Source organism: Calidris pugnax, unplaced genomic scaffold (genome assembly GCF_001431845.1).
Source record: "Calidris pugnax isolate Ruff unplaced genomic scaffold, ASM143184v1 scaffold4, whole genome shotgun sequence".
Taxonomy (NCBI): Eukaryota; Metazoa; Chordata; class Aves; order Charadriiformes; family Scolopacidae; genus Calidris; species Calidris pugnax.
In genome coordinates, this window is record NW_015090781.1 from 970797 (window position 1) to 983412 (window position 12616).

The 12616-nt window shown below is 34.9% G+C and overlaps 1 protein-coding gene across 1 annotated transcript in view; it reads right to left on the reverse strand.

Moving 5' to 3' along the window:
- Positions 1–12616, reverse strand: part of ADGRA1 (adhesion G protein-coupled receptor A1) — a 286732-nt gene that overhangs the window by 186387 nt on the left and 87729 nt on the right. Inside the window, exon 6 of the mRNA XM_014959599.1 lies at positions 11195–11408. Within this exon, the coding sequence (XP_014815085.1) occupies positions 11195–11408 (214 nt within the window). The remainder of the gene's footprint in view (positions 1–11194; positions 11409–12616) is intronic.

Here is a 12616-nt window from a genome sequence, read left to right on the forward strand (position 1 = left end):
AATTTGAATTGACCACTCAGATCATGACAAGCTATAACCACAGATTACCACTCATCACGAAAGTAGATGTTTTGTATCAACAGCCGTTCTCCTTTCCCCAAATATTATAAAACGTTTCTTGCATAAACAAGCACTCTAAATTCAGAAAGGTATTTCAAGTTTATAATGCAACCAATTCTTAGGGAAAACTTTCCTTCAGCTGCAATTGCAGCTCCCATGGCATTTCAACAACAGAATCTCAGATGGCACAGGAAAAGTCTTCTAGGGTAGCCATTGACTTTGGAAGCTGTATATAATTTTCCTGATGAATGCAAAATGAGATGAGGCAAACACTGATATTTCTATCAGTACTTCACTACTCACAAACTTCTTTCACACTGTCCCCCACCCAATATGAAATGTAGTTATTAAAATGCATAATTTAGGGTTCCATTAACTCTTTATAACTCTTTTATAACTCTTTATAATACCCTTTGTGGCTTCTTCTACAGTACAAACATTGTGCATGACTGAACTCCACCAGTATTTAGCTGCCTAAGCTAAATATTCTGTGCATAATTACAGGAGGAAATAATCTCAGAAACAATTGTCTATTGTTCTGGTTTGTATTTTCTGTATACTTTAAATCTGGCAAGAAGCTTTCCTTTTCCTTCCTCCTTAATGGATGTAACCCAGGCCCTAATGAAGTCAATAAAGTTTAGTTTTTCAATTGACTTCATCAGGGATATAATTTTACCTGATTACTGTAACTCTATAAATCTCATAGACAAAATTAATGCTAAGTACTTTTTAAGAAGGTAATACATTAGATCTTAAATCTGCTATTTGCCTAGAAATAAATTTTACCACAGTTTTGAAGAAAGTACAACTTTTGAAAGGAACTGGGAGAGGAAAAAAGGTAGTAATTATGTGAAATATTTTCTTTGCTTTACTCAAGTGGCTTGTCTTTGAATAGGCCTTGTGGTTTAGACAATTAGAAATTATATGGGAAGAAATGGAGTAGAGTCAGAAAAGGGGAGAAGGTACATTATAAAAAGATAATTATTTCTTCTATAATTTAGAAGTTATTAAATTGATTTCAAATCTGTATTTAAAACAAAACCTTAAAAAATCCTACTTCTGTATGGAGCGTGACATTTTGAAAGATATACATAGGATAATTATATATAATTTATTTTTAATTTTTTGCTCTTTTACACTTCTCTAAAAATGTAATCCTTTTTCAGTTTAAGACTTTGTATATTGTATGCACTTTTATTAACTTGGCTACAAAAAAGACTGAATCTAATCTCCTTGTATATAGACTACTTCTGATACACGTGAAAGTAGACCACAATCAAGGTAGGAAGTGATTAGACAGATGCATATGCAATTTTCCCTTTGAAATATGCATACAATGAAGGACAATTTTCTCAAGAGCTCACTACAGAATCATTTTCTTGGTCCCCAGAAAACAAGCAAAACATGGTAAATAGCCTTTGATTTAAGTTAAATTGCGTCTGATTTTTTGTGTAGTTCTCTAAATATTCAAATTTGACATTTAACAGTAACTTCAAAAATCTCACTCTTCTTATCATGCCTTTGAGCTCAAAGTGCCTTGTAATCCCCTATTTCATTGTTACATGTTAGAATGAATTCTGACATGTTTTTATTGCATAAAGCATAGAAAAGTATTACTAGCCATTCTCAGAGTAGCTAAATATATTCATGTCAAAAGAAGCAATGGTTCTCTTAAGAAGTCTCAGATGAGAAAGCCCAATAACAGCAGTCTCTTAGCTAACTCTTAATACATCTTTTTACATTCAGGTTGAAATACTTAAGTGAAATTAGCCAGTTAATAACATTTTTTTAATTAAATCTTCTATTTCATATGTCATAACAATCTCACATCATCTTTATAGACAGCTAAGAAAGAATATATTCCTCGAGCTTATAAAAACAATTATCCATAAAAGCTTTTTCACTGAAACAATAGGCAGCATAAATACTCACTTGTAGCATCAAGACCTGGAGACTTCCTAAGCGAATAGAGTGTATGGTAGATGTATTGATCATTTGATATATTTCCTATGAAATGTCTATAATAATTGTTATCAATAGAAATTTGATAGAAATGGGAACCTGCCTCTACAATGCAGCTTTCCTAAGGATGGAGTATGAGTCAGAAAAAGTTCCTGCTCCCTCTACACTAGCAGTCATAGCTCACTCCTCAGAGGTGTGATAGTTGCTACTTTTGTGCAAATTTTTGACCTACCAAGACATAAAGCAAAGTCAGACATTAATGAGATGATGTCAAGGCAAAGTGAATATGAAGATTTCTGCCTGATAAGAACAAAAGGATGACTAGCAAGATTTTCTCAAGTTTTCTTTTGAAGTTACAGTGACCTCTCAATAAAAACATTGAAAGGAAGAAAGAATATACATGTTTCTTCTTTGCACTGGGAAATTTCATGCGTGGTAGGATTGCCTTTTCAAATATGGTGACTTGCATACTGAAAAATTAACTAAAATGTACAGCTGATGCTATTGCATCAAAAAGTTGTTATAACATTCAGTAGAAGGCCATGACATTGGTTATTACAAAGAGAGGAACCATAATGCAGGCAGAAGCCATATGCGTATAATCAAGTAACCTGTGACAATAGATTTCTCTTTGAGGCGTAGTTTTGCATTGCTACAGCTACACATAACTAATTAGACAATCAGAAGTAGGTCTCATTATGCAAAGTTACTCAGCCATGTCCTGAAGTAGTACCTTAGTGACATTTACTGTATGCTCCACCAGTCATTTACATGCCAGGAAACAGAGTAACAGATAAAGAGGAGACTTTAACATCATATTCTGATTAGCTTTCCACAAGAAAGGCTTTAAAGCCTGCCTTGAGTTCCTGTAAGAGTTGGGAAGAACCAACTGCCTTTCCTCGAGAAAAATAAAAATTAATTACTCAAACATAGATAACATTTAGGCTTCCTCATATTCTTCAGGCAGATAAATAGCAAATGCTTTTCTACAGTTCAGACAGAAGGCCTGCATAACCTGCCTCCAACCCATTACACCTTAAATTATTAATACTAACACAGAATTTAAAAAATGAGTGTTGGTCTCCAGAGTACACTGCTCCTTGGAATATAGCTTTTCACAGGGGATATAAGGTTAAAACATGGAAAATGAAGAGAGAATGTGTAAATCTAGGCACTTTATCTGAACTTAAATTGCTAGTCTGATCTCTCTGATAAATTACTTATTTACCCATGAAAGAAACGGTTTTAATATGCTGATGGCTTTCAGAGAAAACTTGTGTCTAGGCAAGAGCAGGAGAAAAGGAAGATTAAAGATTGAAGTTGTTACTCATTTCATGCTACACGTCTAGCAAATAATTTCAGGTGTAATCAGTTTGTCATACACATAGGAAATTCAATACACATGATTTTCTGTTTCTTCTAATTGAATATAAAAGTAAAGCATAACTTACCATTTAATGCCATCTGCAGCTACCCAAGAAACATTATGTGCTAGAACGTACTTTTACTACGATTTATCTATCAGCTAACTTGTTCACATCAGTATGCTTGGACCATGACAACAGTTGGATTGGACCTCAGAGATGCCAATGGAAAGGATCAAATTTTAATGAGAAGATACTCACAAAAACCCCTCCCAAACAAACCTACTTCCAAAATGGGATTAAAGACCCATATGTCTGTTAGTAAACTATTTAGCTTTATTTTCCTTTATATTGCTCAGATTACTTTGCCATAAATGCATGTTCAAAATATGTTTTCACAGGCTAGTATTATCCATTTATTAAGTACACATTTGCCCAATAGCAAGATGTGTTTCCTATAAATGGATGCCAAAGAACCTGTGACCTACACTTACATGCCATCAATTTCTTTATTAAAATTGAGAAAACAAATACTACTGAGAGCGACCAAACCAAATCATCTTTAGAAAAAGAGTCAGAAATCTAAAGAGCTCTACAACATACCACAACAGGTTTGGTTTCTTTTATGATCCAAGCTCAATGAGCTTGTCAGGTAGAGGCACACTAACAGCTACTGAGCTGCATCAAAGGGGGTGCATAAAGATGTTTGAAGGTAAATTTGCATTTACCAGTATACTAGTATCAATACATGCCACCCTATCTAACTGAGAACGTAAAGTGGGGAGGGGTTAAAAAAAAGGCATCAACAGCTCTAGAGCACTCAAAGGTTTCCCTTGCTGGAGAAACCACCAACTGGCTGACAGACCTGTGACAGTACAGGGCTATAAAGCTATCTGAAGAGAGTACACCTGGGCTGGGGCTTATTTAAAGTGCTTGATGAATCAGTTGTCTGTCATCAAGCTGCTTTGTCGTTTGGCGAAAGGTTTGGGGATGCTCAAATGTGTTTATTGTTATTAATTTTGTTCTACCAGCAAGCTGCTTGACTGCAGATGTATACAACTGCAGTCTTCTGGGGAAATGGTGCTACACCTGCTCCGTGCCTTTCATCTGCCCTTATGTAGTCTGTACCTTGCAATGACATATCCAGAGAAAGCTTTATTTCATTAGCATAACTTGTGTGATCTGTACACTATCAGAGGTTCTTAGACAAAAATAACACTATGACAATCATTCCAATAGCCAAAATTGCATAAAAAGCTTTTAAAGTATTTCCCAGGTGATTCAGAAGTGTTAACCTACTTATGACAATTCTTGATTATTTGATTACGTACCACTGGGACCAGCAAAAAAACCAACCTCACACAAAAACCCCAAACAACACACAAAAGAAAACAAACTAAAATCTACTACATTCATTTAATAAGTGATGATGTGACAAATACAGAACTTAATTATTTAAGGAATACTTTATAGGATAGAGTAATTGTACATTTGGGCTAGAATACTGACCTGGTTTATTTGCTGACTTGCAAGAAATGACTGACTTGGGAAGACCTAAAAAGCAGATTCTTACACAAGAACTTCAGGAACAATCTCTATTCTTTCTCCAGCATATGGACTATCTCCAACAGCGTAAACTATATTTTGTGATGGTCAGGAGTCACCCAATCAAAAACAACGTTCTTTGGTCCCATAGGGAGAAAGAAGGGGAGGGGTTGGGACATATTTTCATAGAATTCCAGCATGCTAAGTGAGTGAAAAAGCTTTCTGTAAGTCCATAAAGAATATGTCCTACAGCACGTTCTCTCCATTGGATAGACTGAAATACATGAAAAGTAGTTCAGTTATTTGTTTTAGTATTTCTAAAATGTTTTGCTGTAAAGAAATGGTTTGCTTCACCAGTATCTAAGGTGATTGAACTTGGTAGAAGGAGTACATCAGAGTCTGGACATAAGTCAGAATTGCTCTGATAATCACAGTCAATGCACAGGGTTACAAACTACTGCCTGGACTGAGAAAATGTATAGTTATACCTTATATTGGTGTTGACAGGAAAAGTAGTTTAAGAAAAGCCAGTCCTGGGATATTGACTACAAACTGCTGCTGTAGTGCAGCATCTCCTCAGCTGTAGAGCTGCAGCTGTTTGAAGGACCACATTAAAATTCTGTGGCTCTAAAAAGTCAAATCAAAACTCTGTTGATTCCCCATTGGGGGTAGGGGTGGGAGGGAAGGGAAGAAGTGCAAATTTTGCTTTTAATACTTAACATTTCATTTCAGTGGTGTGGCTCGATGGAGCCATACGTAGCTGCAGGTAATAAGCAGAGAAGACGCGAGGGGTGAACGTTTAGTGCAAGGCATCTCGTTAATCTGGTTTTAAAATCACAGAGGTACTCTTTTAAAAAGTTCTTCAAGAAGAGCTCCATCAAAACATTTTATAGTTCTGACTTACTATTTTTCTAGGCTTTTTAATTCTATCAGCCAAGAATATTTAAACATATTTTCTGTGAAAAGTTTTATTTCTCAATCATGTTTCAATAAGCAGTTATCCAAAGTTAAACCTACAGTTTTTATGGCACAGCACAATTCTTACATAATTGTCTGTTCCTTTAATGGTAGAGGGTATTGTAGTTGCTGCTTTTGTTTTTCATAGTATTGGTATACTTTTCCACAGGTTATACCTTAAATTATTCCCCGAATTGATTAGTAATAAAACTCATTGAGTTTTATTCAGATAATTGAAAGATTTTTAGAGAAAAAGCCTAAATCTAATTAATCTTCCAAATTAATTCACATGAAGATTCTCTTAATCTCATATAATGAAACCCTTAGCCTGTGCATTTCATAATGTAATAATTTTAAATATTGTCTTCTGTCTGATACAATAGAACATTGCTGGCAAAGGTGCATCTGTCACGAGTCCTTTGCTGCCTACAGTGTCTGAAGCAAGCTGTAGACCATTGACTACAGGGTTTAAAGTAATCTCAAAACAATACAGAAACATTGATTTACAATTTAAATGGTTACTTTGCTTCATTTCTTTCCTAGCTGCTCAACAACTAAGGGTCAAACAGAGTCAATTAGGTGAACCAACAAAATATTAGCACTAAACAATTTCTGCTTATTTCCCTGGGCTTTTCAGTATGACCCTCAGCTGCTCATCTCCAAATGCTCATGACAGCAGAACACGAAGTGGTTATAAAATATCTGAATCAGATTCTTTAGATCTGTTCTAACATTTATTTTTGTTAATCTTTTGCAGAGTGAATCTCTAATATTACCATGATTTGGCACATATCTGAACTTTCAACTGTGTATCCAACCTAGCAACATACTGATCGGTGATAAACCTTTTTCAGACTGTTCTTAACCTAATATCAGCCCAAACCACTGCGGCTTGCTTCGCATCTTTTCCAGATGTATTCTTGCCCCAAACTGTTAAGAGAGTTCAGGGATCTTTTGGATCCTTTCCACAAAAAACAGGTATAGAATTTCTGCGTTTCTCTCAGAAGTTCTGGGAGTGTTTTGTTCTTTCTTATACACAATGCCTGCCTGGATCCCAAACTTGTCATGGTACGATCTGTTACTCCTGGAATTGATTTTCTTTCAACAGTCATATCTTATACAATCTTTATTCTTTTAGTGAAACTGTTTCAGCCAAATTCCAAATTCTTTAATAATAGCTGCAGTGATAATTTAAACACTTAAAATTATTAATTGTACCCCTTTCGATTACATAAATTATGACCAAACGTTTTAAGGCTCAATATTTCATTCCCTTTTATTTTTTCTTCCTAGTTTCTTCACTATTACAGTATAAGTGGATAATGATTCGAAACTCTTCCTTGCTATCAGGCATTTCTTTTGCAGATGGAACTTTTGGAGATTTTCACATAAACATATACCTCTAAAAGCAGATTTCAGAAATTATTATATACATTTTATGTATAATTTTTAAAATAAGTTTTCTTACTATTGCCTCTATCATTGTTACACCTAAGAGAATATGGAACTACAGTTGATCCTTCATTTTAAACATTACTATTGCTTTCATAATTTACTTTTGACTATCCCATATTGCCATTAATTGCTGTCAAAATATGAGGAAACATTTTAATGCATTATTTAAAAAAAACCACAAAACGTCACAAAATCACCTGTATTTGGCAACCCTATATAGAAAAGTGAAATACTTGGAACAGATTTTAAGAGGAAAACATCATTTGTGTGGAATCACAGTTGAGACCTAGTAGTCTGTATTTCCAGGGGCAAATCTATCTATATAACTTAATAAAAATTACATCTGAAAAACACTTCTGGTACTAGGACATGCTATGCTAGCTTTAGTTGAGAGCATCCTAGTTTCTCCAGCTGTAGCACTCCTTTTTATGGGTTCTTAAGTTTCTGCACAGTTTAATGTTTCCAGAAAGATCACTTGTTCCCAGAGCAGCTGTTACAGCTGTCAGAGGCATAAGCACTGTTAAACACTCTACACAAGTATTTACGGAATAGAACTAAAAAGACTTCAAAGTTGTCATTATAGTCTATGTGGTAAATAAAAAAACTTCTTGAAAATTAAAGCCTCTCTACTGCTGCGGAGTTGCTTGGTTCAACAAACTAAAATATTTTCCTTTTTTCTAGTTTAACATTCTAATAACTGTCCTGCTAGCCTCTCCAAACACTGAAAGGGAACAGTAAGGAAGTTGGGAGAGATGTTGTGTGGCAGAGAATCATACACAACCTGCCTTCTATGTGGTTTCAGGGATATGGATTTTTTCATTGATGCTTATTTTAATCTAACTGATAACAGGCTTAAGAAATTAGACTGTCTTCATGGAAACACAAGTAACAATTTAAGCTAGATCCTTTCACAGATGCTATAAGATTAGTTCCATATCGCATTTACATTTTCATGTATGACTATGACATTTATTCACAGGCATAATGACAGAAAATTCAACATGAGCTAAATCAAATATTATTATTATTGGCAAGAAATGGTAAATGCAAGCTAGCAGCAGAACTGAAAACACCTTCTCAAGATCTCCTATAAGGGAATACTGCTTGCCAAGAAAAATGTCACCGGCCGGAATAGAGTTCAAAACTAGTTTAATTATTGTAACAAAAACATTTCTTTTAGTTTATTCTGCTTTATCATAGGAGACAAAAAATACACATTTGGATATTTTATCCTTCTACTGTGCCAGTTAATACAACAGAAGGGTTTAGTATGATATTTGTGTTGTAAATCCACATCCAGAAATATCTGGAACTACCCTATAAAATAACCACCTCAATATGTTTGAATAAGCAGCTTTTGGAACAGGGCTACACCTCTTTATTCAAAACTATCTTCAGAAATCTTTAAATTGCTAAGCAGCACAAACCAAAGCCTGTGCTTTAGTGCAATCACAGAAAGCCACAGACAGTGGACATTTGCTCTAAAGAGTAGGTATAGGAACGCAAAATGTGACACTGTAAAAACAGATTTTAAATTACCTTTATTTTTACTCCAAATCCTGTACTTAACATATGATAGCTTCAGGGAGGCATAGGCTTTCTGGTATTTCACAGTACATACAGCTGTCATCCAGCCTTAAGAACTATCACAAATTAGTGTGCTATAGCATGTACAAAGCATATTAATACATACTATTGAAACATGTAATAAGCATGCTAGTACATACAATTTTAACATGTAATAATAATAATGATATAAATGGAGTTATGGTATACATGGTCATGATGATGGGAGTAAAATTAAGAAATGCTTAAGACAGTTTTTACAATCATAACTTGGCCAACTTTTTCTTATTTACAACATGAAGAGACAATACACCTCTAAAATTTGTACTAAAAAAATCACTGGCTTCTAAGTAGTATGGTTTTTTAAAGGCAGTGTCAAAGCATGCCTTTAGTAAATTAATTTTGATCAGCCCCTTGATCAAGGCAGAGGAATGACTACTTGAGTATTAGCAGTCTGGATAAGGACCATGCTGTGCAGTAAATGCAGTGTTGATGCCCTGCTATATTGTGAAGTGAAACATACAGCTCAAATAAATGAGCAATTTAAATGTTCAGGCTTTTAAATAGCTGTTTAAAGGTTCCGAGTTTAATTCAAAAATATTTTGTCTAATTTTGACAGTCTGTATCACATAATTTGGACAAGTCGAAGTATGTTTCCAGTCTGTAACAGCAAATGTGATGATGTATTTAGAGAACATTCTTTCTGAATACTTGGTCCCAGTGCATACTGCAACATGAGCATCAAGGTCACCTATTTAATGGTGTAGTAAACAAAGTAGATAGCAAATCAACCATCCTTCATAGCTATTATTTTACAATTTGGCGAAAAATACGCAATATAAGGTAAAATTCAGCCAAGCTACTTCTAAACTAGCTTTTTAGAAAGGATAGCTATTTTGAAAATCTTAACATTTTTAGACAATTTGTTTAAGTTTATTACTACTCTCTACAAATTGCTTATACAGTGCAAAATATAATTCAGTTGAAAAATAAAATGAGGTGATTAGCAGCATGTCCTTTAATTTTGATATAACGGAAATAAGAAGAACATGCTTTAATTTAAGTGACTTGGCAGTTACATAATTGCTCATGCACTTGGCACTACCATGGTAATGGGTCTAACAGTGTTTTTCAGTATCTGCTACAGTCATAGACATTGGTATTAGAGGAAAGCCAGTAGCTGTGAGTATAGGTCAGATCTATACCTCTAGATCTATAGGACTTCAAAGGAGACCAAATAATCAGTGAATAAATGAAATTAAAATCAAGAAAGCTGAAAGAGCCTAGTGGAGAGGAATTAATTTGACTCCCTTCATAACTTTCACTTGATACTTCAAGAAGTATTTCAGGTCAATTATATTATTAGAAACTGGCTGAGTGAAAAGATGTTAATGATGATCCAGAGCTAATTAGCATAGCTATTTTCACTCCATCTTCTACAAAGAGAAAGGCAAAACACAGACACAGAATCAGACTCTTCTTTTGATCAATGATGGAAATTGGCAGATGACAAAAGGATGTGTGCAACACCTCAGCAGCTTTTAGTGACAAGCCCATACTCTATGATTAAAACAAAAATAAACTGAGAGATTTATAATAAATTACTAAACAAGATTTAAAAAGGAAAACTGAAGCAAAACTGGAATAATAAGGTCATTGCCAAATATTAGTTGTTGCTTCTTTTATAGAAGCCTATTCTACTTAATTTCTCTTGCATTTTTCACATCGGCAAATGTTTCTGTAGATCTCTGTCTCTCAAGCACACCAGGGCACACAGATGGTAAAAGTCAAAGAAAGTTGAGAAAATTTTTAATACAAAACAAAGATGAGATTAATAAACTAAAGAATATAGGATCCCGTATATTGGAACCTACAAAAATTAATCCAAGACTTTTAAACTGATAGTTCTTGACGGGCAGATCACTATGGTAGATCAGTCTTCTAGATGGTGTCAGGAAGAAGTAGTTCAGCTGCAAATCACTCTCATATGCTACTGAAGCCATTCTAAGTTCAGTTTCTTTTCACTGTTTACTGTGTAAAAAACTATGTTTTTAGCTGTTTCAAATCCATAGTTGCTCAAACATGGATCCTCAGACACAAGAAATCTGATTTGGAACCGCAGCCATTCACAGCCATGAAAAACCCGTGACGGTACCAATTCAAGCATGCAATCGAAATACTTCGAATAAAACTACTCTTGATGCATGTTTTAATGAAGCTTATTGCAAGTGTTGCATCTGTTCACCTTGCCTACAGCTCTGACTATGACAAAGGGTATACATTACCGTGTAATTAAGCAGCAGTCATGAATGATGCTGTCCTCCACAAATATGCCACTTTCTTCATCGGTTTCGATCAGACGACCAGCGTGATACCAATGTACTTGGGTGGTGTTGTCAATGTATGTTGCAGTGCACTGAAACGGCAAGCGGTCGCCGTGAAAAACCACTTGTCTTTGTGATGGGATCAGCTCAAAAAGAGGAAGTTCCAGAGGCCCAGCTGCAGAACAAAACAAGACAAAACAATTGGGGAAAAAAAAAACCTCACAATGAATTCCTCTTACGAACGTTGTCAACTAATTGTGTACAATTCTAGCTTCCTAGATCTTAACATTAAAGCACTAATATAAAAGATATGCCCACAAACTAAGTCTGATCATGTTGTAAATTCTAGAGATCACATTTCTTTTGTTGGTGCGAGCCCGGATCATTACAGGTTTACTACAATAGCTACAGAAAATGGTTTTCACAGAATGGTTCACAGTATGGGTTGGAAGGGATCACTTCAGATTTCTCATTTCCCTTTCCCTACTTCCTTCTGCCTTTTCCACAAGTCATCTTTACTCTCTAGATGTTTACTCAACATTAATCTAAATAGCTTTTTCTACTCTTTAATAGTGGAGTACATTTCACCATTTATTTTATGAATTTTATCTCTCCTGTCTTTCCCCAAGAAATACCCTAATAATAATAATACTGCACATTCTTATCCTTAAGCAGAATCTTACAAAAAACATCTGCCACAACCACCCAAATGCCTATACGCAATTAAAAAATAAACAGTGTTGTAAATTTGGAAGGCATATGCATCTTTGGGAGTTCTAAAGTCTGCTAATTTCATAGATTTGGCAGCGATTGAGGGCTATATCCTTCAGACCTACAGTGCCTGTAGAGACTGAATCTCTAGACAGTACTTGTTTTCTTCCACTTTTATTTCTAGATCCTGAAACTACCTTAGCACAATTTCTGTAAAATATTTTCTATGCATTGTGAGATCAATACTATTTCTTTAAATCACTAGCAGAACATTGAAAATGAGCATTTTAGGAAAGGTAATAGAAACAGGGCTCTGCAAAAGAAAGAATCTTCTATCGGATACTAAGGAATAAAGGAAAGCCTTATTTTCTTTTTTCTCATATACTCTCCTTAGACAAGTGACAAAAATTACTATCTGATACTTCTTTATCATTGCACAAAATTCTAGAAGTGATAAAAATACTAAGGTCTCACTTCTGTGATTGATGAACACACTACCATGAACATCGTGCACAATAATTCCTAAAATAGAACCTGTTCACCTCAGCCTACAATGCCAAAACAGCTGACTGAGCCTGGGTCACTTTATAACTTCAGTGCTGCGATCTCATTTCAGACAAAATGCCTACAAGTCATGCACCTTGGAAATCCTTCTACCTTGAAGAGGAAAGA